Source organism: Amblyomma americanum, chromosome 5 (assembly GCF_052857255.1).
Source record: "Amblyomma americanum isolate KBUSLIRL-KWMA chromosome 5, ASM5285725v1, whole genome shotgun sequence".
NCBI lineage: Eukaryota > Metazoa > Arthropoda > Arachnida > Ixodida > Ixodidae > Amblyomma > Amblyomma americanum.
Genome location: NC_135501.1, coordinates 166,507,870 through 166,535,836, shown reverse-complemented (window position 1 = coordinate 166,535,836; position 27,967 = coordinate 166,507,870). Strand labels below are relative to the sequence as shown.

General features: G+C 42.0%; 2 protein-coding genes across 2 annotated transcripts in view; one reads left to right on the top strand and one right to left on the bottom strand.

The window, feature by feature from the left end:
- Positions 1-60: 60 nt before the first annotated feature.
- LOC144132954 (2-oxoadipate dehydrogenase complex component E1) lies at positions 61-19,739 on the bottom strand. Its single transcript, XM_077665708.1, has 22 exons — positions 18,904-19,739; positions 16,442-16,556; positions 16,231-16,366; positions 16,038-16,148; positions 15,846-15,957; positions 15,660-15,757; positions 14,156-14,219; positions 14,019-14,092; positions 12,032-12,288; positions 11,251-11,326; positions 9,617-9,808; positions 9,102-9,203; positions 8,064-8,195; positions 7,854-7,974; positions 7,001-7,152; positions 6,184-6,340; positions 5,640-5,740; positions 4,981-5,082; positions 3,348-3,593; positions 1,227-1,290; positions 955-1,040; positions 61-531 (listed from the first exon to the last, which is right to left on the bottom strand). The coding sequence occupies exons 1-22, from the start codon at positions 19,013-19,015 to the stop codon at positions 427-429; spliced, it is 2,715 nt and encodes a 904-aa protein (XP_077521834.1). The 5' UTR covers positions 19,016-19,739; the 3' UTR covers positions 61-426.
- Positions 19,740-19,785: 46 nt separating this feature from the next.
- The window catches only part of LOC144132953 (uncharacterized), a 48,543-nt gene continuing 40,361 nt past the window's right edge, over positions 19,786-27,967 (top strand). The window contains exons 1-5 of the mRNA XM_077665707.1: positions 19,786-19,963; positions 23,912-24,000; positions 24,182-24,287; positions 25,777-25,846; positions 26,524-26,807. Of these exons, the coding sequence (XP_077521833.1) occupies positions 19,916-19,963; positions 23,912-24,000; positions 24,182-24,287; positions 25,777-25,846; positions 26,524-26,807 (597 nt within the window). The 5' untranslated portion in view covers positions 19,786-19,915. The remainder of the gene's footprint in view (positions 19,964-23,911; positions 24,001-24,181; positions 24,288-25,776; positions 25,847-26,523; positions 26,808-27,967) is intronic.

The following is a 27,967-nucleotide window of genomic DNA, read 5'->3' as shown; positions in this document are numbered from 1 at the left end:
CTAGCAGGTCGAGGCTCAGATCGAGCCACTTTCTCACAATAGAAATGCACGACAGCTAGGCCATTTTGATTTGCTCTTTATTCAAGCTGACGCGTGGACTTCTTCGTGTCACACACGATCAGCCCATCCAGCTGTCACACGATAAAACAGTATGCTATAAAATCAATGCCATGTTTCAAACTGAACAAATGAATTAACAAAGCTTTGTACTGACTCAGTGATGGTTCATATGTCGCGAGTCTTCCCTTTCAGCAAAAGCGGAGGAATGCTTGCACATCACATATGGTTGAAGCTCTATGGCAACAAATGGTCTCCAGGCACTTGGTGTCCGAAATCCAGTAAAAATATAAAACCATGGCTCATATGTTGAGTCTGCATGTGGTGCAGTGCCACACGATCCGAGCACTGTGCTAAGCTTCAATTGTATCAGCTGGCGAATGCTTTCTGCAAGATTTCTTGGCACTCTCTTTGGTGAACTTGTCCCACGCCAACTGCAGGCACACCGAGGTTCGCGCGTCCAGCATACTTAATCTGGTGGGGGGGAATGGAAAACACCATTGAAATCGCCTACGTACACTGCCAGAATGAAGGCAAAATAAGTGCAATCTCAGGACAAGTAGGCGGTACCAGATTAGAGGCCAAGAATTTGCATGCTGTAAATGCTTGCTGTACGTCTTTATTATGCAGTAAATTTAAAGCAGGCCTTATAGTAACTGAAATTCAAATTAAGGCAATGAAAAAAAGTTGGTGAGAGACAACTTCCAAAAAAAAAATTTAGAACTTGTTTTGTGTACCAGTCGTAAGTGTTAGCATCCTATAGAAGCCGAGAACAATAACTGCTATTGTGCTTACGAAGCCTGAATGGATCCCAAGCTTTCTCATAATGTGTGTCGGTTGCATCCAATTTTTGGAACTTGATTTTGCACAATTTTGCCACAAACTTTTCTTTCTTACCTGTCTTCCCAAGAGGTTTTCAAAGCGTGGCTGCACAAAAAACCACGGTCCCATGTTCCTGTGCTCTTCCTGGCACCAGATGAACTCTGCGTAAGATACAAAACAAAAGAACTAATTAGGTACACTGACTTGTTTATTTTGATATGGAAATAACCGCATGCATACAACATCAAGCCCTCACGTGTGACTGCTCTTAGCACTGTGCAATAACTAGGCATGTGGTACAGCCAGCCAGTGCTACACGCAGTCCGACAATGAATGTGCAGGCATACCTTTTGCTTGAGTGTACTTGGCAAGTTCATCCGAGAGTTCTTTGGCTGGGAAAGGACACAGGGCCTGAAATGAAAGTTTAAAAAAAAATTGAAATTCTTGGGTTTTTTAACCCTTTGTAGGACAGCGGTGCTTGCACTGTTCCACTTGTTTCAAGTGCCGACAAACAAACAACGGTGCACCCGAGTGCCATTCTTTTGCATTCTGAATACTACTGAACAATCAAACAAACTATCCAGTGTGTTATTTTCTTTCACTGATAGGCTTCGTTGGTAATGTGTGTTTTTACAAGCATGGGTGTGCAGTTTGACGAGACCCGTATTGCCGGTAAAAATAAAATTTGAAAAAGTGTTTAACGTTTGAGCACTTTCCATGAGTCAACTACCTCCTAATACTTTCTGAAGTAATTCTCAATGATGTTGCAAGTTTTCTTATACTTAGATAAGACTAAGATACAGGTACCTATCACATGTGAGATTTTTTTTACGAAGTCATTGGTACAAATGTGTACCCATTTTTTCTACAGAACCAGGGGTTGAAATTGCTTGAAAGTGATGCCATTAAATTTCTAGAGTCATTCTGAGTGCGATTTTACCCTCTGTAAGTACATGAGACGCATACAGCTTGCTTATATAAAGGGTTAACATGCGCTGATCTCACACAGGCACATTTTGCGTTTCGTCTTTATAGAAGCGCAGCTGCTACAGTAAGGATTGAACCTGAAAAATTATCATTCAAGACGTCGAAACAGCAACAAGTAATAGGCTTAACAGCTCAAGCAAAAAGAGGTTCGTCTGCAGGAGTAAAAGGATATAGGCAGACGCTAATGCTAACTAGTGGCACTGAAATTTTCTAACACTGAAGTTTAGAAATGATGCCAAGAGGTTTACCAAAGCAAGTGAAAAATACCCATAATTTGCGCTGCAACCCAACTAAAAGATACTGCACAACAGAAAGAACTTTTACCGAAAGCTCATAGGACCACGAAATGAAAACACTACGTGTTCTATGAACAACAAGAAAAGCTCCCATTCTGTGTTCCATATGCCATTCTGTGCACATTCCATGTTCATAAATAGATGGGATAAACCGAGAGAAATGCAGAGGGACAACCAAAACACAAACAAGTGAGAATTTTCAGCTACCATATTTGTCGCTAAGGCTGCCTTGATATAACAATTCTCTCTGGCATACACAGTGCATGATAGGTAAAGGAAAAGAACAAAAAAAAAAAGAAATTGAGATGGTAATTGACTTATCAGTCCAAGCTTTCCCTTTTAATTCTACAGTTGAGCCTACTTAACGAGCCAGACGGTCACGCAGATTATATTCGTAGCATCCGAAGTTCGTAGTGAGTGGGACTTGCTCTACTGCAGCTAAAAAAGAATCTAGTCACATAAAAGTGCTGTTTATTTCTTTAAAAAGCTGTGCACGTCTGCTTCTAAGCAGACCTTATAAAGCCGCTTTCTAAGCTCTCCAGCACAGTCACGTTGTCCTGGCCAAGACCCATGCTGCGGCTGTTATAAGTGGGCTCGTCTGTATATACTGCATGTATAGCTAATGGAGAAAATGTATGTCATGACAGCTTCTGCCAAGAAATAAAAGATAAAGTAAGCTTTAATTCATGCCATCTGTGTAAATTCTGATCCTGGTAACGCCTAAAGGTTTTGCAAGAGCAACTGCATCAATTAATCCATCACGCCCCCCCCCCCCCCCCCCCCCTCACGCCCCTTTCATAACCACTGCAGAACAAATTCCTCTCCAAGATTCCTTCAATAAATCTGTCCTGTGCCAGCTGCACTCGCCCTATTCTTGCAATCTTCCTCGTCTCATTCACTCACCTGGTCTCTGCCATCACTACTACATTTTCTTTCTTTTGCTATCCTATTGAACCACTGGTTTTCTGCTCTCTATATAACCTGTCCTGCCCATGTCAATTTCATCTTGATTTCGGCAATGATAACACTAACTCCTGTTTGCTCGCTAAACCACTCTTTTCTCTTCCTGCCTATTAATGCTGCCCCCTTCATTCTCATTCCCATAGTTTGTTGTGCTGCCCTGCAGTTCAATTTCAAGCCAGTGACACATACTGTTCAGCAGACAAGGCAGCCATGTTCCCTCACCTCTAGTCGGACAATGGCCGTGTCCTTGTCCCTGCCCAGCTCGGCCCTGTGCTTTGCCAACGCATAGTAGTGCTTTCCACTACACAGCAGCACCCTGGAGGCACCCAGCCGGGGCTGTGGGTCTGAGAGGACAGGCTGGAAAGTCTTCCCTGGTGCCATGTCCTCCAGTGAGGAGGTGGCCTCTGGGTGGCGAAGCAGGATCTTCGGGGATGCCACTACCAGGGGCTTACGGAAGTTTCGCACCATCTGCACAGTGTGCCAGCCAGTGCTCGTTACTTGGATGCTAGTTACCGTCGTTCTATACTTGTGCAGAAACTGCTTTGAAATCAAAGAAAAATGGTCACGACATGAAATTTTCAAAGCTCGGAGGATTATCACTATGGTTTGCCTACAAGAAGACGCAAGCCAAGTTATCAGTTTCATTCACTTCACAAGCGATCAGTTTGCACATCTTCACCAGTGAAGTAATGGATGCATTTGACTGCTTCCTCAAACTAAGAGAAAATGACTTTCTAATTCAGGTTACCATGACAAGAATGATTGCAACAGCTACCGAATGTTTAAAAAAACTGAATTAAAGAAAAGCATAAAATGTCATTTGAAGTCAATTAATATTCAAATTTTAGCATGCTATCAGCAAAAAAATTAACATTCAAATTTTAGCATGTTGTCAGCAAAAAAATCACCAGCACCAAATCTTCCAATCTACTCAGTCACACCATGAAGAATGAAAAAAGAGAAAAAGAACCAGGCCACTATACCATGGACAAAGCAGCAAACACTCATGATATCAGGTGCTTTGCATTTTTTGAGCGTCGGCCGCTGTGTCTCTGCTGGAATGCACCCTGGTTTTCCGCTCCCATTTTTTTTTTTCCTGATTCAAGAATGCACATGGGCTTGCCACTTAGATACTATCACCCCAATGAAGAATCCATTTGCTAAAAAACACAACTGCAGGCTTCAGTTCTCGCTGTGGGGCTAGCAAAAGTTTGTGTGCCATTTTCTCAATATAGAAGCTATAAATCTGCTATGCAGCAGAATTCTGATAGTTTCAAATAAAGTTTAAAATAAATTCAAATAAAGTTTACATGCAGCACATATCACAGTCTAAAGCATTTAAACTCCATCAGCACCACTGTCATGAATGCCCTGTAAAGTTGGACCCAATTTTTTTTTCTTACTGTTGCTAATACTGAATTTGAGAATTTGTATGTCACGAAAGTGTTTTGTGACCTTGTTACAGCAACAAGGTATAATAGGAGAGTATAATTACTCACTCATATTTACCCAAGCAGAGCCAAATGGCAGTCCAAAGGAAGCAATGCAGCTTTCATAGGAAATTTAAAGGCGAAAAATAAAAAATTCGTCTCAGTCTAGAAGTCAATCCCCGGATCACCACCTCTCCAGGGCAGGTGGTGATCCAGGTGGTGACCAACTAAGCTAACCAGGCCAACTAGCAGATTGTCAGACTGGACAAAACTGATTAAGAAATCAAAGTGAAAATGGTGTTAGTCCAATGTTTAGCAGAATATATTTATATCTAGCAACACCATATGTAGTATGGGTAGGAGTGCTGATGCAGTTTATCAAGAGACAGCCGGACACTACTCATTTCGTGCGGTCAGACTCTTACCTGTCTCCTGAGAAGGTGGAAATACTGGGCCGGGGTGGTAGGGTTCACAAAGCCAAAATTTATATCATCCCCATCCACAGCATCCTCTTTACTGTCAGTCATCTGAAAACGTGTGCACAAGCTCAAGTCATTTTGCATAGCAGGCACAAAAGAAACAACCACATGCTGCAGAGAACAAAGACTACTTAAAAACAGTAAGGAGTTACCATGGCATATGTGTTAGAAAATATTTTTAGGCTTAATTTTACGCTTTCAAGCACTCTTACACTGTACAGACATTCGAGATATCTTTTTATCGCATTTTTATCAAGATGAGGCATATGATACGGGCAACTTGTGCTACTGCAACTTAATGCTGCAGAAAGCCTAAGAACTGTTATCAGTATTGTTAACTTTTTTTTACCACTCATTTAAAATTTGTGACCTCTTTGCCACTGTTCCAGGTTCTTAGATCACTGACATTGGTGCTGTAAATGTTAATGTGACCTAAAGCTACTGACAAAATAAAAAAACAAGGTTTGAACATAAGGGTTAACAGCAACATATCTATATGACTTTGCCATCAGGCTAGCTCACGCTTCCCAAAGTAAATGGCTGTGACAGATCACCTAAAAATCATGCTACTAATTTCTAGTCCATAGCAATAAAATGCACTGTACCTGTAAAAATCTCTCAATTCGGCATGACGAGTGCTCGGGACCTGCTCCATCAAAGCCATGCGGCAGCAAAACAACCATCCCACTTTGTAGGAACCATTTGGCTGAAAGCATAAGAAAGCATTAGGGTGGCTTTTCTAGTGTTCACTCCCATACATGCAAAACACAAGGCAAATATGTTTCATGACACATGCAGTGTCAAAAAAGAAATTTGAAACCCAGAAGGAGGGCAAAGTGTACGGTTCCAAACTGGGAAGAGAATATTTCTTTTGTCCACAGTAAGTGCATGCTGAAATGGTGAAGACGTCTTCTTTAGCATGGTTTACCTTACTTACGAATGACCGCAGCACACCCACCACACTTCCGATCACCTTCCTTTCTGTCACCTACATTTCGATTCCAACTGTCATTACAAGTGCTCTTTAGTATGACTTAAAAAGGAAATTTTGTTGAAGTAAACACAAAAGTATGCACAAAATGAAGTGAACAGTATGACAGAGAAGCAAAAATGTAGTTCTTTCATACATCAGTACAAAATGAAACTGACCTTCACCGGACGTAACAAAGGTGTCAATGACGACCTGCGCACTGTTGTGGAAGTCTCCAAATTGGGCCTCCCATATCACAAGGGTTCTTGGGGTCTCCAGGCTAAAGCCATACTCAAAGGAAAGCACTGCTTCTTCTGAGAGAGGGCTGTTTACAACCTGTAAATAGAGGCAGAAGTAATTACCTGGCGGACTTTAAAGTAAATTGTTACTGCAAAAATGCGTAATCTTTAAAACTAATTGCAAATTATTACCATCAGGTGTAAATAGAAGAAATGCAATTTGCTTTTTATGTTAAGGAATTTTTAAAGATTGCAATTCAAACGGACACTGCAAACAATACCATCCAATTTGTGTTCTTGATAAAAATCAATCCTACGGCTCTTTGTGGCCACGCTGATGTTTATGTGGCAACAGAAGGCACATTTTTTACTGAGAAAACAGGGTTTAAAAATGTCACATTCTCTTCTCATCACTATAGGTCCACACTTGTAACATCAATAATAAAAACGACTCTGTGATCACCATTAGGAAGTGAATGGCAATGTAATCCAGCCTCAGAGATCAGCAAAGAAAACTTCCTTGATATCACGAAAGTCTGCTTGTGAAAACAGGTGGTGAAGGGAATATGTAGACTTTAGCTTTTGGTCTTTTATGCAACTTATAAAAGTTCCATTTTCAGTGAAAAGTAGCCCTGTTGTTGTAAGAATTGGTAATGTATCAATACAGGCCAACTTCAATTTGTCTTCAGTGTCCGTTTGAAATGCCATTCATAGGCATGGCAGGAACGGTTAACAAAACACTGAAGCCAATGCGTACCTCATAGTGGCCCTGGGGTCCACGTTCAGGTGGAAGGTTCAGGTTGTTGAGTGGAATGAGGCGCTGCTCGTTCGTGCGGTCGACGAGAATGGCATGCCTCTGGCTGAATGTGCCACGGCCAACATCTTGTCCACAGATGCGAACATTGAACCCTGATGGTTGAAAACGCAGAGTGGGTCATGATTTCAGTTATGCTCAAATGCCCTCAAATAATTTCCAATTGAGCAAAACGAGCAGCACGAAAAAAAGAAATAACTCAGTGTTCCGCTGCTGAACATGTTCTATGTGAATTAATCTACAGCATAGAAGTAAACAAAAGCAGAGCGAAGTCGGGCAATATTATACTATACAGCAAATTAAACTGAAATGCCCACCTAGGTGTCGGCATATAAATTCTAAACATTTAGTATTAGTTAGTGTAAGACAGGGGTTTATTGAAAAGAACCGGGACGATGGGAGCAGCGGCAGAAACAGTTCGAGGTCAGTTCAAGTACAGACGCCCCCGGCGATAGCAATGCTACTGAAGCGCATGTCCCACTTCCTCTTTGACATGAATGTGCGTCTTCTTCTTTACAATCTCCCCCGGGCAATAGCCACTCAGACACACTATCCAGTAACTGCAGTGCTGGCCGTAATGTATACTGCCAATGCAGCACAAACGACAGCCCACATGCAGTTATGTTCAGTGCTACATTTAACCCATATTTATGACACTGCACAGTCTCAAAAGTTACCTATGAGCAAGTCATCACAGCTTATCCGGCTGTTTCTTCCTGACCATCAATAGAGCAAGCATTTGAGTGTGCTATGCCGCAGCGAAAAAGTAAACATTTGCAAACATCAGGTAACTCACCTTGATAGAGCAAGGAACCCACGGCAAGTGCTTCTGCAGTGGCCCACTCGAGGCTTTTGCCCTCTTCAACCTTGCGAAGCCGTTCATTGATTAGAACTTTGACCAGATGTGGATGAACAGTCTGCAGAAATAAAGAGCGCAATGCTTCTCAAAAGTGGAAGCTAGAGACTGGGGTCGCACGCGGAGACTGCTTGTTACATGAAAACTTACTGCCTCGCGGGGAACCTGCACCGACCTCGCACCCACGTACTTGAGCACATCGGGCTCCACGCCCGTGTCCCAGTATGTGACCGCTGAGGGGGCCTGGGTCATGCCACTCCACCGGCCTTGGAACCTGGGAAACTGTGCACAAGAGATGTGGCTCTAGAGGCTGGGCGGCTGTATGAAAACTTCAAAGACTCAACAACTTGTAACTTCAACATTGACGAGACTGAGAGAGTTAATTTGATTATCAGGGAGGTCAGATGAAAGAAAAACAAGATTATGGTTCAATTCCTGGACACTTTTAATACTTAATGCATATATTTAGCAGCCGAAGACAGTTTATACACTAGTAAGAATACCTCAAAGAAAGAAATTGTTATGGCACAGTTTCCAATCTTTCTAGTGACTGACTTGTGGGAGAAAAAAAAATGCTAGTATATTTGAGGCATTCAACAGCTTGAAGATGCTGTCACAATGCATGCGGTACTTGTGTACCATTTGCATCAACAGTTTTCACCACACAACCGGATCTGACAAATGACACGAGAAAAATTTTAAATATGCAAGATCAAAACTCAACAGCAAGGCACCATTTCTTTACAAGGTCAAACATTGCTTGGCGCCAAGGATATGGAAATGTGTATGTTAGATTAAGTTGCCCCCAGTAATGATTAATTAAAAATGATTGCCTCTCCTGTCATTAAGTATAAGCACTGCAGACCTCATGGTGACTGTACCTTGTAACGTAGCAACCTTACCAAATAGCTGTGAACAAAAACTATGTTCAAGGTATGTGCCGCATGGAAGTGATACTGATGACACTAATGAGAATAATGAGATTTAGTTGATGTTTATGGCTGAAGTGAGGCAAACCACTTTTAAGCATGCAGCCCGATGCTGTGTCTGACCGTACCTGAAGTTAAGCTCTCCTTAGTAGTATCTGTATTTCATAAACAAGAAAGGACAGAACTAAAATCATGTACATAATTTCTTGTTAACTATTCAAAAAGCAAACCGGTTTATACAATTAATCTAGCTGCGTACCGTTGGAGTGTAGCTTTCAATCATCTTGAAATGTTCACCCAGAAACGCCATGTGGTCGGCCACAATTTTCTGTCTTTCGGAGGCATCGAGGCTTCCCTCATCCTGTGCAGAAAAAAAAGTGAAGAAAAGAAGACACAGAAGTGAAGAAGACATCGAGAAATTATAAATGATCACTTGCACACAATCTCAAAATTTCCACAGAAGTTGTTGCTGCTGGTTATTTTTGACAAATGAAAACGCACAAAGTTGTGCAATGTTGCCTCAAGCTCAGCAAGGCGGCTGTTTTCCTTGTATTTAAATGTACCTGTAACTGTGGCAAAACCAACACTGGAAATACTTCACCTTATCGTGTAAAGAAGAAGAATACTTAGCAATGAACCATGTACTCCCCATGAATTCAAGTAAAAAGCTGTGCCACATCATTGTGTACACCAGTGGCAAGAAAAAGTGCAGTTTGACCACAATGTAACTTTGGTTCTGGGACTGCAATATAAAACAGGCGCGACAATGCTTACCTGAAGCTGCTTTGCATAGTCATTGGGTACGCTGTCTCTTGCATGAATTGCATCGTACATAAGTGGGTTGGTGAATGTGGGGTCGTCCATCTCGTTGTGTCCCCAACGACGGAAGCAGAGCATATCCAGGAGAATATCGTCGTTAAACTTCTGTCTGAATTCCATGGCCAACTGTGTCGCTAAAGCCACAGCCTGCAATTTGACAACAGTGTTATTGCACTTCTCATAGGCAATGGTTAACAGATGTTAAGCTCACTTGAGTAAGAAGCAGTGGAGCTGAGATACATCCCATTAACAGAAGCACACATCCTCTGGCGTGCATCTCGCATGTTGAAAATACATCCCATAGGAAAAAATTTAGTGAGAAAGGTCTATCAAGACTGAAACACCTCTCTTGTTAAATATGGTTGACCTTATATAAATAAATGAAAACCAGCACATAACTTGAATGCATAACTGAGGTTACTGTACACTGTCATGGTGTGCATAATGATAATACACATTAAAATACTCTTGGGAGTAATTTGATATTCTAGAAACGATTCCAAACTGCGTCATTTCTTAAATGAGCTTCTGAACAGCAGCTAGTATTCACTTCTCAAGTTACTCACAAAATTAGCTAGATTTTTGAGCCAGTGCGGTGTTCCAGAAAATTATCAACGTTTATTGCTTTAGCCAAGTGCCATATGACTATGATTTGAAGTTCCATGTCCCTTTCTAGAAAGGGCAAACTGCACAAGCACTAGGAATCAGGCCCAAGGCCCTTACAGCCTGCACTTGAATATGTGTGGTCTCAAAGCAGGAAAGAGCAAAAAAGAGAGGCAAGTGTCACAGAAGGAAAATCCTAAGACATAAGGCGTTGCAATTAACTAAAGTTTCTTTTTTCGGCTTGAAATCTGACAGAAATGGCTGCAGTGCTGTCTCCATGCATTTGCAATATCTACATACTAATAAACCGAACTGATTTAAATCAGAAAGCAAATTATTTATACAATTCTGTTCCAGTGGCTCAGTTTTCTCCTTATTGCTTCCAAAAAAAGCCAGAGGTATATTTCAGAGCCCCCTTCCCACCCAAGCAGCAAAAGTACTGCCTATGCCGCTGTCTGCAGTGCCTAGTGCCTATGCGTCAATGCCTAGACGTTTTAGTCAAGAACATCGATTTATTCATCTTCTTTCCTTAATCCAAAAAAAAAAAGTTGAATGCAAAAGAGTACAATACCGAAAACCAAATGGGGTGGATGTCAAGAAAAGGAAGCTACAGCTGCTGTTTTCAGGCAGGAAAACAGCTACAGATGGATACAACTCAAGAATGAAGTGGCAGGCCCTCCAGCCAATGGTGTCAAACAATTTTCATGAGGTCGTAGTTAATCGAATTAAACCGTTGTAGATACCCTTTCATCCACCACACCCTGCGATGTCACGCTAGCAGGTTAACAATGGGGTTAACCGCAACGTCAAGAGAATCGGTTGATGCCATTGGCTAGAGGGTATCCTTTGAGGGGAGCTTGCTGCTCTGGTCTTGGATTGTATCCGACTAAAGCTTTTTTTGTGCTACTATACGGAGCTTCCTTTATATACACTATATCATTCTTAGCTACTAAATTTCCTTCCTGAATGACAAAGGTTATCCATACCTCTGGATCATCTCCATTCACGTGTATCACCGGAGCATCAATCATCTTCATTATATCACTGACGTAAGCTGACGACCTGTAACAAGAAGAACAGGAGAAAAAGTTGTTGTTGGCCTGCGTTCAAGCCTAGCAGATAGTTTGTGCCTCATTCATGAGATTGCTTTCAAAAACAATAATCTTTTCCTCTACAACACATTCCAGGTATGTTGTTTATGCTGCTTAACTAGAAGTAATGAAACAAATAAAACATACTAGATTTGGTTGAATACTACTCCACACTGAAAGCTCCAGCCCAGTGCGCTAGCTCCCAGGAGCTGCACTCAATGCTACCTAGCACTCGGCATGTTTGGTACTTAAAATGCAGTAATAATTGTTCGTATCATTGACCGTATTTGTCATTTATGAGCTCAGATGACACTTGTTTCCGTGGTCAAATGCCACTGCGTATGGCGTTCCCAGATTTCCACAGTGAACCTAAGAGCAATAGCATGACTAAGCAATGAAAATTCTTATATGACCAAAATATCGCAACACTGGCATAAAGTTCACTAGATAATCCTCATGACTGTAAGTAACCAGCTCACATTCATTTGGCCTAACTGATGTGGCTGCAAGAAAGGCCAGAAAAGCTCTCCTGACACAAAGTGTAAAATTTATGTGCAGACAGAAATCCTTCTTCCTTTTCCCACTACCACGAGACCATCTTTTGTGTTATATTCAGGTTTGTACCGCACACAGGCTTTTAAAGGTAATGGTTTTTGCAGCGAGCCAAGTTCATCACCTGCCGTAATTTGATGGTGTGGTGAATCCAATCTGGTTGTTGACCACCAAGTGAACAGAGCCGCCCACGGTGAATTCTGGCAGTCTCGACATGGCAACGGTCTCCATGATAACACCTTGGGCTGAAAATGATGCATCACCGTGGATCTGAACGGGCAGTGCTGGATATTTGCCACCCCACGAATTCTTGGCATACTTCACAGGGTCCAAGCTCTGCAGTCGTGCCCGCGCTTTTCCCACTGCCACGGGACTTACACCCTGGTTCAGAAAAGCAAGAAATGCAGAGATCAAGGTGTGAGAGAGTAGTTATCTCCAGTACATTTACATCTGAGTGTAACACGCATTTTTGGGGGGATGCGAGTCTATTTTTAAAAAAATTTCTAGCACAATCCTGATCATAATTACCACTAAAGTGCGCTGTTTTTATGTCGTGTTCAAATATGTAATTGGATTTTGAACAGTTCAACTAGAATATGAGGTACAAGGATTTTTGTGGTTTTAAGGAGGCTCTTCATTACAGGCCATTAGTAAAAAAAAATTTATTAATGATTAAAAATATTCAGAGAAATGTATCATCCAAGACATGCTTAGTTTGGTGATGTTTTTACATGTCTTGTTACTGCCAAAAATCTTACTGCCAAGAACTGCATCTTACTGCATCTTATTGCCAAAAATAAAGATGAATAGAACGTGCAAAATGGTTTGGCTGATAATTTAGGAAAGCAACAAACTAAACTTAATGCACAGTGTAAAAGCCAGTAAAAGTGGCATAACCACACAACTCTACTCCTTTAGAATAAGTTACTATCAAGCTCACTTCAATTGCTCAAGGCAAACCAGATAAAAAGCCAGCAAGGCAGACACTGCGTTTGTAAAATCAGAAATGGGAGATAAAAAGACTTGAAATTTGTGCACTTATTCAGTCGCGGGATATCGAGTCGCAGGAAAATGGCTGTAGCGATGGTTGTGCTTCTCTTGATGCCATCTTGGAAGGTGTCAAATAAAGGGGTGCAAAACGAGCTTTCAAATGGTAGCGAAATGGTGGCAGTTTGGGAGTGGTTTTGGAACCGTGATTGAGAGAAGTACAACGTAGCACTTCATTTTTCGGCCAGGCAACTCTAAAAATATTGATTTTTTAAATACTTTGTGATTGTTTCAAGTGTGGATATTTCGCGATCTCAAGAGAATGCGTCCCTCCTCAAGTTTAAAGCACTTAGTTGTAACAGATATTTCAGTCTAGGTGTAACATGCATTTGCAGTTGCTGCAGCTTGTTCGGTTTTTGAGCATCTCTTTCCTGAAGAAGACGAGGATTAGAAAGTCTTGGTTATAGGTGTCTTTTTCATAACTGATAGTGTTGATCACACATTGGAATTTCAACCAGTGAATTTGGAATGAGAAGTGAGCTATGAAACAGCATAAACGAACTGTTGCAGCGCTGTGCTTTCATATAGCTTTTGAGACTGCATGCAAAACATTGCAACTTCGAAGCGAAACAACACAGTCCAGTGGACTCTTGTTAATGTAAACTCACTCAATTTTAACTTCTGGTTTGTTCAAATTGGCGCCTCAGTCCCATCAACATGATGTGCATTAAAAAATGCTCTCCTTGATTCAAACACTGCATGATTGTTGACTAATTAATGATTAATTATTTAGAGTCGCCTCGTGCTTAACAAAACAATAAATGCGTGTGTTTGCTGTAAGATGCCACGGATGCTACTGATGCGTACGCAACAGAAGTAATAGCAATGGGGCCTGCATTTTAATTTGCTAGCAATGCTCGAGGGAGAGAGTGTCACAATTTACTGTGCTGTGGCACATTATGGCCCTGCTGCAAAAAACTCTTGCAAAAGCATAACCTCATCAGACATATAACAAGCAAGGCTTGCGTTTGCAAAGCCATTCACACTTTTTATAAATACCTTGATACGAGTGTTTTGCAGCTCATGAAAACTTAGCTGGAATAAGCGTGTGGAGTTCTCATTACCTCTAAATGGGATGGGTTAGGCAGCAGAGATGCGTGCACGGGGCCAGGGTAGCCTTGCAGGTCCACTGATGTGCCTGGAAAGAATGTGACAGGATGCTGCAGTTTACGGGCATCGGCACCTCAACTAAGTTGCTTACTCAGGTGGGAGAGGACGTCTCCGCTGCCCTTTGTGCCTGGAGGAACCTCGGGCATGCCTTTCATCTGCAAGATGGTACGACACACATGCAAAGCAACACACTTGCGTCATACACTAAGTCTCATTTGCTTCCCTTTGCTATAAACGCTGAACAGAGCAACCCGTAGCTCTCAAGCAATGAAAATGAAAAGTAGACATGAAAGGGCACTGCTGTGCTACGAGAGATCATAAATTCTGCAAAAGCTTCAACCAAAGGCCATTCCACACGTGGCACAATAATCCACAAGCTTTTTATTTGTAGAAAGCATTGCAGAATAAAAAAATTCCCTTGTCTATTTTTTTTTTTGTTCTGCTGAGATTAAAGGACTATAGACACCCAATTTTACTACGCGTTTTCTTCTGTCAAACAATGCATTAAAGATTAGAATACATGGATTACTGGGCGGTATAATTTATAATTGAATAATTTATAATTGAATTTCTTCTCTCATGCTGTTTCAGTTTCGTCAAACGAACAACCGTGACATCAAGTTGATGTTCTGGTCACGTGATCCACTAGAAACACTGTAATATAATCGCTGATATGTAGTTTTAATTCACTACGACATTGTAACCAGCCTTTTCCAAGACCTGGAATGACAAAAAATGACCTGTCAGCAATTATATAGCAGATTTTTTTATGCCTCATGTGACCTAAACACCAACTACGCATCACAGTCATCGTACGACTGATGAAACCGAAACTGAAACAGCGTCAAGAAGAAAATCAACTATAAATTATTTAGCGGCCATGCACGAATACCACAGGGTGCTCCATGTAAACGAATGTCTACCGCATCGTTTGAAAGAAGAAAACACGCAAGAAAAAATTTGGTGTCTATAATCCTTTAATTTTTAGTATAGCCCATAGTCGATTTCCATCATATCTTTTGCAGTAACAATAACTTACAACATGCAAACTGTCCTGGCTTTAGAGCAAATTGAGTGTGAGGTGCCGTCGTCATAGTTTCAGACAATGAAGGAGGATGAGAAATACAAAGGAACGGAACCGGTTCCAGAATTGTTATAATATCTGGCCCAGATTGCCTAATTATATCATTTGATTGCACCATGGCTTCTCATGTACAGGCGCAAGCAATATGAAAGAGAACACTTAGTTTGCACTTAAGAACCAAATTTACTTCTACTTTCGCATCAGACTTGAAAATTCATTTAAGCATTATATGTTCAGAGGAAAAACACTCAGAAAAGAGCAAAAACTATGCTTTTTGCTCATACTCTGAGCGTAATTATGTACTGCATTAGAATGAAGTGAGAGTTGTATTTGTTTTTACATTGCTTTGACCTGTCCTTGACCTTGTGCTGGGGCCTGTGTTTTCTCACGCTACAAATCAACTCTTCGTCGGTGGTTTCAGCTACCCTAGACACATGTATGTTTCTTGTTCACTGCTGCTCATTGAAGATGCTGAATAGTGACCTCAAAAAATTGTCAAATAACTGCACACCTTCTGAAACACTTGCACTGGTGGGAAGTCCAAGAGTCCAGTGAGCAGATTCAGTCGTCCTCTGTGCGGCATGCCTACAACGATGTCTGTTACTCCAGCTGCAAAAAGCAAGCAGCATGCAATGTCAAACATGCTTCCCAGCCACACCTGAAATTAATGAAGTGAATGTGAAGCATCAGGACTCACTTTTAGGTGCTTGGCAAAAGAGTTCATAGAAGAAGGTCATCATGCTCTCAGCACCTTCTCCACCGTACCGTTTCACTGTCGAAAACTTTGCTGCCAGGAAGTTGTCAAACACCTGAAATCATGGAGCAGTATCGCAATGAATATCCATTACAAATACAATGGCGTAAAAAAAAAAAAAAAGCAGCATGGTACCTGCGACTTCAACAAAATCTCCGCCATTTTTTTGCGCCTTTCAACAGGTGGTCTTCCTTGGCTAATGAGACTCTCATAGCGGTCTGCAAACCATGTCCTTTTCTCTTCGTCCTGTGCAAGATTCAATGTTCAGGTGATAAGCACATGACATACTGCATTTGGCCTGTATTTCATGCTACAATTCCTTATGTACCATGTGCATAAACTCCACACCAAGGGGCCCGCAGTAGGCTGCTCTCAGGTGTTCCACAATACTTTCCACATTTTGTCCGGAGACAATTTCGGTTGGAGTGAGATTGTATGTTTGCAGCTCGAGGTCTTTGACATACCTAGGAGATGAAAGATATGCACAGAAAAGTGTAAGTTGATGCATATAACGTGCTGACAAATTAAGGTGCTCTTACTGTTTTGAAGTACTTGTGGCGATGGGATTGATCTTTGCGATCTTGTGTCCACATTTTCTGTACGCAGCGACGAGCTCACGGAGCCTTTGGTCATCCCTGGTAGCTGCATCTATGACTGGTGAACAAAATGATTGTGTGTATTACAACCAAGCTTATACGAGAGGGCATGCGCCACTGCAGCAATTGTTACAGTGGAACATGTATCAGTTATGTTACAAAAATGAAACAACATTAGTAATTAATATGTAAAGAAATATATACACAGTTTTATGTCTTTTGAAATACAGCACACAAATATGTCACTACATAAACTAGAAGGTCAACACTGTACGTAGTAAGAAGGACAAAATTTTTCAGTAATAGCTCTGCTTTTTTCATGGGCAGTGGACCTCCATACTTATTTAATTTTTGTCACAAATGACACGGTCAAGCCTTTGGCCGTTAGATAAGCGAAATTATTCCTTTATCCACACCTGCCACACAGCAATGGCTGTCTTTTCTGGATTCCTTCAAAAATATATAAAAAATAGTGCAAAGAATGGAGTTTCCAGAAAACTGTGTGAGGGGGGATTAGAGTAGAAAATGTACTTTCCAGCGCAGTAAATGATGGATCAGTAATTGTAACAAATCTCGACAGACTGACAACCAGAGATATAGCCTACTGAAGTTGTCCAGCATACACTAACATTGCACACAAAGAAAAATGTATGAAGACTAGCTTTTTGGCTTCAGTTCTCAACGAATAACCTAATGTCGCTTTTGCATTAAGATCCAAGCACGCATGTTTAACGTGCTCATTTCACATTCAACTTTTTATGCATTAATGGGCCTGTACCTGGTTGGAATATTTACAAAAGTCTACTTTTATCAGAAATTATGAGTTCAAAAAGGAGACCTGGCATGTGTCATCGGCACACACAGCACCACACTTCTTTTTTCATAGTCGTGAAAGTGGCGTCAAGTACTGTAGTACAGTCGTGCCCCATTAATATGACCCCCATTAATATGGACGACTTAAATTATGGACAGTTTTTGTGGGGACCAAACTTTTTCAATATATTTACGACTCATTAATATGGAAACTCGCTGCCTGTCTGGACAATGGACAGGGTGAAAATGTATGAAGCCCTTTGGGGCCCATGTATATTTGTCGCCTCAATATGGACAGCAAGGGGAATAAAATCCTTACGGCCCCTAAAAAATGTTCCGCTGCTTCTGTTTTGAGTACAAGGCATCAGCAAAAGGCACTGCGTCAGTGTACATGCTGTAGGGATTGCTTTTATGCATGAGTGTATGGTTCCAGGCAAACAAGGTGTCCGGTTGACATGCCTTGCCGTTTGCCACATTGTATTAATGATTGCGGAAAAATTCTCTTTCCGCAGCCTGTGCTATTTTAAAAAACCACATTGAGTGTCAGGCGAGTGAGTATGGAGTTCTTGGAATATGAGCAATTGTAGTAGAAAAAACAATCGCGCCATGATGCGATATAAAGCATTGCATGTGCCTCTAGGTACTTCGAACGTGCTTCGATCTGCATGGCATTATTTTAAAAGTAATGTCAACCAGAATAATGCACTTCGAATTTCCAGCATTGCCCGATCCCTCCTTCACTGCCCGTCACAATGCACTGAAACAGATTTTAATCATAGTGTTTTTTTTTTTGTCAGAATATTTTGTTTTTCTTCATGATTCGTTATTACGGATGACTCGCTTTATGGACACTTTTGGTCAAGAACCAAAGTGTCCATATTAACGAAGCATGATTTTCAGTACTCGGTTAGCACACGAGGAAAGGGGCACTTTTTAGCTATTAAATATATCTATTGGTAAATTAACTTGCAACTTGCACATCACTTGAAATTTGGGTAAATGATCGTGCGCTGGCACTGGAGTACCAGCTTGCAAAACAAAGTGTGCTGACTTTGAGAATAAAATTTGTAGTGCTTATAGTTACACATATCCTTGTGCATGTGAAGCAAAGTTTGGATGGAAATCACGCACTACATCTTTTAATAGCGCACTACTTTCAACATATATGCGAGCAAAATGCTGGTAATTAATCTAAAAGCACATGCTGATACAATAAATCTTCGCAGCATGTACACCTTTAAATTCAAAGGGAAACAGTTCCGCGGGAACAGGAGAAAAGAATCGCGCCAACCGGCTTCCATTTTTCTGCACGCGTATACAACCGTTAGATTACATGCAAATGACCTGAAATGATAATCATCTGTTCGCGCATGTTTAAACGACATACGCATGGACTGGTCCACAATCCACGCTTAGCATGCAGTTGCATTTCCGAAGCAGCAGCCATGTCGGTAGGAAAAAGGTCGCGTAAGGTGAGCCGAAAAACTCGCGCGGTGGCATGCCGCAGCCGTACGACTACAACACCTGTTGCAGGTGGCGCAAGCATGATCATAAAGTGGAGATACAGCTACATCCCAGCTGCCTCTACGTACGATCTTTGGAGAAGCCTCCCGAACTGGACGTGTAGCTCGTTCGCTGCAGCCTGGAGACGTGCCATCGCAGAAGTCGTCTGCTTGTCACGTCCAGGCGCGCGAATCGGTTCATGATGATGTCCGGTCAGCTCAGCTGCTCATTCCGACGCCTCAGCAGGCTGCTCGACGGACTCCTGGCGAGGCGCGTCAACGACCTTTTTTGCGGCCGTGGAGGCCCGTTCCCGTCGAAGTCGCTCGCCGCAGTAGTAGTACAGCGGTCGCCGCAGCCGCCGCAACACGGGAGTCGTCTTTCCCCCTCGCACACGTACTACACGGGTGCGTCCTTGGGAGCGCGCAACCAGCGTGGAGATGAGCGGCGGCTTTCGCTTTTTGTCCGATTGTGACGAACTCCCTACGCCTTATCAGGGCGCTTATCTTTATTCGCATTGAGGCTCTCGAAGCCTCGGCTTTTGAGAGGGCACATTGAGCCCCATTGTCTGGCGCAGACAGCCACCGCCACAAGCATATCGAGCGGACTTGACTGGCAAACGTGTTCACGATTTCTCAGTCTTTTAATGCTCCTCCTCACCTGCAAAGAGAAATAACTGTGCGCAAGTTCTGACGACGAGTTACGAAACCGTAGCTTGCATGTGGGTTCAAGGTGGACGAACGCAAACTGCTTCGCGCTCAGGATCTCAAATCGACAGAGAAAAAAAATGATCACTTCGCTGTGCGCTGTCACTTTCTTCCCTGCCGTCCAGTAAAACACGGCAGCGATACCGGTACAAACTAAAGTAATACGAGCAGCGACACGATGCGTACTGCCGCACTGCCTCGCGGCAGCCGCTTACTATGGTACCCTCCTCTCCCAAAACTATACCGAAACGTCTATGGACGCCGCACACTGGCGCTAGTTGTCGGTCCCCTCAGCCAACATGGACGATGGCAGTGCGGTTTCAGCGAAAAGGGATGAAATTGGCGTTCGCCTGCCGTCGATCTGAGCTTGAAAGGTGAAAAATACTGCAAGTTCAGCATGGCTAATGGCGAAGAAGGCTTCCTCCAGTCCCCTCTAGCTGCGTGGGTGAGTGATCTAGTTTCGCGTGGTGCCTCCTCACGATCGGCTCTCGGGCGCTGGGGTTTGCGAAAATAAAGTACAAAAAAAGATCGCGTGTGATCGAAATCAACCTCTTACGGATTCCCGAGACTGGTTTTTAATTTCTCCGTTGGTGATTCAACTTTATTCACATTGGTGGTAGTGATCGGCAGCTGGGACAAGTTGTTCCAGTCGCGGTGGGCTGTCAAGTTTAGCGTCAGGTGCAGCGAGGTTTGTTTATGTTGTTGCTCCCGTGAGATTTTACTTGTTAACAAAGCGTGCGAGTTGAGCGAAGTAGTCAGGTGAAACAAGCACAGTGCCTACTCGTACACGCACGATCCTGGCTACTCTGCCCTCTTTCTGATCGGTATAGTTGCAAACGAGCTCCTTCAAGCGCTCGACGTGGATCGACAATTAAAACAATGGCTCCTTTCAGATGCTGTTTTCGTTTTCTTTTTTATTCCTCTTTGGAGACTTCTTTGTCCCAGGAGCGAGTCGCGTTGCAGATCGCTGTCCCAGGGGTTAAACTTGGGTCTTCCATAAACAATAAATACTTTACAGTCGTTTACAGTCTACCGTGTTCATTTTAAGATCGTCACTCCTTCTGTCATGACGACTTTATCTGCGCGATCTGTTTCGCTTGTGGCTTTCGTAGTGTTTTCAACATTTTCTTTTCATTTTTTTTCTCTTTCTGAGCACCGGAAGTTTAGTTTTTCACGGTTGTGCAATGTTAAACAAAGTGATGACGAGGCCGTCGTTATGCAGATGCATTTTCCCAGGTATTGTCTTCACTAGTAGGAACGGCGCTCGCCTGTAGCTCAGTTGCTTTGCTTACATTGGCACCACCGATAAGGTTAAATATGCAGTCTACCGAGTCGCTGGGCCTTGACCGAAGGCTCCACGGTTCTCCGCTTAAAAGATGTAGCGCGAGAAAGCTTTTGCTCACTCGCCCGTGCAAGCAAACCGCGACGACACGTCCCACCCCGACGTTGGGGCTGGGCGGATTATATCTCTGGCGGAGTCGCTTTGAGGCCAGCGCAGCTTTCACACTGTGACTGTCACGCCTGCTAGATATGTTGCCCAAACTCTGCTCTCAAAATTTGTTTTGCTCATTGCATCTGTGCACCTGCTAATTAAACACACAGCCAATACATGGTGGGATAGCTGTGAAAGAATTTAGTGAGCCAACTAAAAGCAATCCGCTAACGCAGGGCCGGAAAACAGTTCAGGATGACTGCATGCATGGGGAGCACTGTTTAAAAGCTGCAGAGTTCTTCAATTGAGGCAGTTACAACCTGTTTCTTCTTTATTTTTTTATTTTTTTGCAGCTGTTAGCGGTGACAGTGAAAAGCCCATCTCTGTGAATGCGAAGTGAAGACCAGAGCTAACTTTTTCGACAAACTTTTATAGCTCTAAATAAATTGAAGACGCGACTCTGTTACTGAGAAGACCATGGTGCTGAGTTTCGACTGATACCAGCTGGACTGTCAACTTACAGCCAGTGCAGTGGAATTACTTGCCAGCTGTTGAATAGAATGCTCGAAAATATTTATGCAGTTCAAAGATGTTTTCCTGGTTTCACAGGGACGTATTGCATCAAAGATATAGTTATCATGAACTGTTCATCTTGTGCACATTGGTTGATGCGATTCTGAAAGTGCCTGACTAACAAGCATGTGTTGTTGCGTAGCGTGTTCAGCATGTGTAACGTCACATCATCTGAGGAGGGAGTAAAAGTATTAGAGCTTGTTGATGTTACTGATAATACAGAGATGTTTTTCTATCATCAGATTACTTTCTTCAATGCCAACTAGCACAGAGTTTTCTTTTTAACAGCAAGTAAGAATGTAAATAAACTAGCCCTGCCATGTTATACCAGAAGCATAACGAGGTGTGGGGAGGTGTTGTAGTTATATCACCAACCATTTGTAGCATCAGACTCCTTTCTTCGCAACCTAAAGTGCAATTTGATTGTTGCTCTGTATACATTACCTTGGCATTATTTTGTAGTTTCAGTTTTGTTTTTAACAATACTGAAAAGAGACTAATTACGCATTATTGTCCACCTAAGCACAACCATATGCCTACAATTTCTCTTTAACTACGAAGTTTCTGTAGCCTTACGGCTGTGCTTGGGTCGATGCTAATGAGTAATTTCCCTTGTTGCAAATCTACTCCACCCTGGGGGTTTCCCCTAAATCATTGGACTAACACCATATAACAGTGCTTATACACCCTCATCCCTGAGTCGAGAGAGATTGTTAATGCATATATGTAGTGTAGTGACTGCTTTGCATGTCTTGTTTACATGTGCTTGTTTTTCTTTTTGAAAAGGGATAATTTGTTAGATACTTAATGACAACAGCTGCAAGTAGCATTTTAGAAGCAATATTAGTTCTCGCGTGTTTTTCCCTGGCTCATCAGCCCCACAAAAACCTTTTTCACTGCCATCCGTAATGTGCCATTCCTTGCTCTACACTTTGAAAGGAAGGACATGGCTTTTTTCTTGCTCGTGGGACTTATGGAAGCCATGTTACCATACTCTGTCAGCCTTGTCACTTACTCGCTTGTCAACTTGTGCTTGTCAATCTTGAGTTGTGCATTGATTACCATTAGGATAGTATTAATGAAAATGTTTGACTGGCTGCATGTGAACCAGTCTTTACACTATTCCCAGTTGGAACATTTTCATTCAAAATTGCTTCCAGCTAAAGTGATCTCTCTCAGAGTATCGCAGCCATAATATCATCTGCGCAATCTTTATTCCAAACAGCATACAGACATAAATGTTTAAGGTGAAGGGAGAAATGGTTCCGATTAGCAAAAATCATTTTTAAGACCAATGCATTCCATTGCATGAAACATAGTCTATGTAATATGCTTGTAAAGCCGGTTACCTGTTGTTATCGTGCAGGGTCTAATGCTATCTAAAATTTTGTCACAGGATACTTAGCTTCGCTAGCTCTCTTGTAGCAACAGAATCGTCCAGATTTTGGTGTTAATGCCTCTGATGAAATTAACAATGGTTTGTTGATAAGTGTTATCAGTTACGAACAATCAATGGCATGTCACACCTGTGATTTAACCTGCAAAAATGTCCTAGAAAATCAGGAACTTATCTGTGTTTTTATTAGCTGGAGTAAAAATAGCAAGCTACAAATTAGTGACTCCAGTTGAGCTGATGTCAGGGCTGTTCTAGTCTGCTCTTAGCAGAACAGGTTCCTGCTGGGAGCATTGAATCTGACACCAAGTGGTCCTTGCTGGAGCCATAGGCTGGTGGAGCTTTGTGACTTTTTCGAGACTAGTGGGAACACAGATACTCCAATTTGATATCAGCTGGTTTCAGTAATTGGAACCATAAAAAGAGTGGTCTCAGTACAATATCATGCAACATGACCTTATCTGGCTTCAATTGAAATTGCACTATGTCTTTTGCTACATAGATATGTGCAGTGGGCAGCTGAGTTTCATCTGGTCCTAGCTGCAGCCATTCAACTCCTACATTATTGCCAGTCTGAAATGAACTCTTGCTTCTAGGCAACTGGGAGCATCTAATTTACAGCAGTCTGCAACTGTGACCAAGTGCTGCTCACTTAGTACTTGGCTGGGAATAACCAGCTTCCAGCTAGCCCTAGCTGACTTCATTTGATACCAGCTGGATTAGTTTTAATGAGTGCTGGTGTAGAAGTCCTTTGGCCACAGTTGCATTTGACACTTTGGTTTGAAGTCGATACCCAGAAGCACTCGCACCTTCAACTGAACGAATTTTGTGAAGCCGTTGTGGTGTTAAAACGATCTTGACAACCATTTGAGTATGTTCACCACAAGTGGTGCAAAGAACTCTGCTTTAGAATTGCACTGGGTGATATCCACAATAGAAGGTAGTGTACGGGCCTGAGGCCTACAGTATGAAATACTTTTCTCTCCTTGATGCAGGTCAGAACATTCTATGATGATGATGGAAAGCCACTGGACTTCAAACAGCTCTGTGATGGGGTCTTTCTGCATACCGTCTGGCTGCAGATGTAAGTTGCTCACTGAAGGAGCTGTTCTGGTTGTTTTCTATTGCCTTTAGTGGTGAAGCACTATGGCAGAGTTGTGATATGCTCAGAGCTTTCTTTTTTTATTCGAAGCTTGTGTGCAATGCTGTCAAAAATATTTTTAGTAATATTTATTTCCCTTCTTTTTTCACGTGCCATGCTACAGTGACGCCCACCCCATGTACTCTGGGGTAATAAGCCCAGCTACCGACATGACTGCCCGATTGAAGAATCTCAACATGCTGCTGCATAACATCAAAGTGTTCTACGAGGTGAGAGTTTGCTCTGTGTGAAAGACGCCGAGTAGGAAGCTGTGGCATAGTGTGGAAGCCTCACAGTGATGTGTAGGCTAGTCAAAGAGCCTGCTTGCCGATTATTGTGTAAATTAAAAATAAGTTAAACAACCTAATCAAAGTGCCTGTTTACTTCTTACTGCACCCAATATTAGAGTGTAATTGTTTGATAGAAGGTTAAGCAAGCACATTAAAGTGCCTGATTTCACTTTGCTGTTGCATATATTTAGCTGTCATATCATGAAATTGTCATTATTTGTAAACAAGTTAAAAACGTGATCGCTTTAGTCGATAATTTCAAATGTCTGGGTGTCACCTTTTCCGCAAATATGTCCTGGGATAATCACGTCAAGCATGTTCTAAGCAAAATAAGTCAAATAACTGGTGTAATAGGTCGTTTAAGGTATATCCTTCCCACACGCATCAAACGTTTGCTTTATCATTCACTCTTTCAGTCACACTTGAACTATTGTCAATTAGTATGGGGAAAGACAACATCCACTAATATAGAACACATCCACCTGTTACAGAAAAAGTATCTCCGACACACATATAATGCTTCGTATACTGCTTCCACCTCAACTTTTTTTAGCAACTCTGGTGTAATTCCAGCTCACAATCTCTATAGATATCGCTTAAGCCATGTATATAAACAAGAAATCCACAGGAATATCAACAATATACGTAACCTATCCCAATTACAAGACAGAACTCCAAGTTACCTTACAAGACACTTCGAGGATTGGTCAGTACCAATGTCACGTTCAGGTTACGGGAAACACTGCCTTAAGTACACATTACCAACGCTTTTGAATTATTATAATTTTGTCCGTTTTGACCTCTTCACGGCAACCTACAAGGACCTCCGGCAGATGTATTTGGTTTCTATGTAATGTTATCTAGCCTTGCTGTTGCTTTCGTCTGGATTTGTAGAAGTGAGTTCCGCTGTTGTTTTCTGTTCTTTTTGTTTTCTGTTGTTTTCGTTTACGAGTACTAAGTCTGTATCATATTAAATATGTATGTATATGTTTGCATATCAAGAATATGTTAAGTGTTGCCGCCACTCTGCCAAAATAAGGGATTGTGGACCCGTCAAGCTGTCCAAGGACAGCTTTTTTTCTACAATCCCCCCATCTGTATTTGATGGCAAATAAAGATTTTTCATTTTCATTTTCATTTCATTTTTCAAGTTGCCTGGTCGTACCTCACTGTGATCAGTATGAAACTATCACTGTTTGGAAAAGAGGTATGTGAATGTGAATGTTGGGACCATGAACTGCAGTCCAGTTTCATTGTTGGAATAAGGCACTATAAATCAGCGGTGATATTCAGTCTTTAGCTGGCTTTATTTAACTGTGTCTTGGATGTTAATTTAAATGAAAATTTGCTTGTGTTAATGTAAATGAACATTTGCTTGTGTTGTGAAGCTTTTGCAATGTGTGCATTGGGTTCTTGTTCATTGGTGCAGGAGGTTCTGGAACAAGTACTAGTTATGCACCTGCCTAATGTGGTCAGTATCGCCAAAGGAACTTTTGATGGTAAGTGACTATTTAGTGCCCAATATCCAACCCACTGGAATGTATGAATAAATTTTCTGCTTGACCGAGCAAAATTTGAATAGCAGTCTGAAAGGAAAATTGTTAGATATTGTTTATTGTAAATTTGCATTTGAATTACGCGTTGCAACTATCATTGACAACTCTTGTAATACAGGACAGTATATGACATACTAGTCTTCATTTGCATTTTCAGTTAACGCTCAATAAATCAACTTCATAGAGAACCATAAGTTTGTTCAAATTATGAAGTGTTGAAATTAAAGGAAGCCTTTTAATGAACTTGATGTTGACGGAGCCAACGTATCAGTTCTAGTATGCCTGATTTTCGAAGTAAGCAAGATCGAATTACCAAGAGACCACTGTATGTTTCTTTTGTATGTAAGATAAACATTATGCACCTTTGCTTAGGCAGTTGGTTTTAAAAAAAAATGTGATTAATAAAGATAAATTTTACCTAACTTGTCCTAAATCATGCATTTATGGAGAGAAAAGGAAGAGCACAAGTGCAAGACGCAATGAAGTAATGTTAAGAGATGATAATTACCAAATAACCAATGACCATGTCACCAAATTGTGTTACTACATGTTTTTCACATCTGCTCTTATGTTGCTGTCGGCATCGAGGTGAACTGTCAATTTTGTATTCTCTCGTGCAGAGAGCAGTGAGCAGGAGCTGAGTCGTCTGCTCCTGTTGATGCTGGGCTGTGCCGTCCAGTGTGGCCGCAAAGGGCGCTTCATCGAAGCCATTCGAAGGCTGGATTTGGCCACCCAGGCCGCTCTGGCCGAAGCCATAGCCTCCATCACGGACAACCCAGACTCGGTCTGGACACGGGACTGGGGCCGCCTTGAAACCCTGCCCGAGTCTGACCGGCCGCGCATGTATGCCACTCTAGTCCGCCACGTGGCCACTCTCGCACGACAACGAGACAGCGCGGCACAGGTGTGTACTCTGAATGCTGGAGACAGCAGTCTAGTGGAGCTGTACAGAACACAGAAAAACAAAATAACATGTTGTGAGCACTTTGTTTAGGTTTTAGGAATGCTTAAATCTTTCACACAATAGAATGTGTTCTGACTCTTTGTCTTGGGTTGATTGCAAAGCATTTGCATTTTTTACAGCGATAGCTGTTAGGCTCTTGTCCCTGGCTTGCGTGTTGTTGCCGTCGTCGCCGTCGGCGTAACCAGTGGGCGCGTTAATGACGTGTTAATGACATGGATGTGTTAATGACGTCCACCCACCGTTAATGATGTGTTAATAACATGAATGTGTTAATGACATCCACCTGGTGGGTGGATGTCATTAACACATCCACCATTCATTAACACACTCACCTTGTATCACGATCAACCTGGGTCGCATAAGCCTACGAGTGGCTCTGTTTGGAACATCTGCCTGCCAGTGCAGGGGTGCATCACTTCACCACTACACCAGCCATCGCTGAATCTCGCGTTACATAGTCTTAACCGTCCTGTGAGTTTTTTTTTTGCATATTGATTGTGTTGTTAGCTCTACTCTTATCTAGACTTTAGCCGTTGCTAATACTTTGCTTAATAAGGTAGAGAAATACAGGCTCTTGGTGCATGTTGGGCTGCTGCAACTATAGGATATCTTGGTTTCTACTTGAAGCTGTAACACATTTGTAAAGGAGGTTTTTTTTTTTGTGTGTGTATGTGCAGAGTATTAACCATAGAGTAGTTTTGTTTCCACTTCATCAGTTCAGTTAAAAACTAGTGGGCCATTCTGCAGCTTTTCATGCTTACTTCCTTCTCTGGCTTTTGCCGGTGGCTTGAATTTGTACAGAGTAATTTATCACACTGTAAAAGTAATTGCTCTATGCACTTGTTTTAGTACATTGTGCCTAATGCAGTTTTGTGAAACCTCGCTGGATTCAGCTCCTGTTGCGTGTAGTTGAAACTGCATTTATCATCTGTAAACACACAGCTCCTACTTGCTTGTGGGAATGTACAGTTGTACGATCATAGTACCCCGTTTTTGAGGATGAAGCAATTGCCGAGGACTTCTTTGTTCAGCCCTGATGTTCCTTTTTCTGCAGCTCAACTTATGTAGCGTGAATCATAGAATACTCATTTATTATGAAC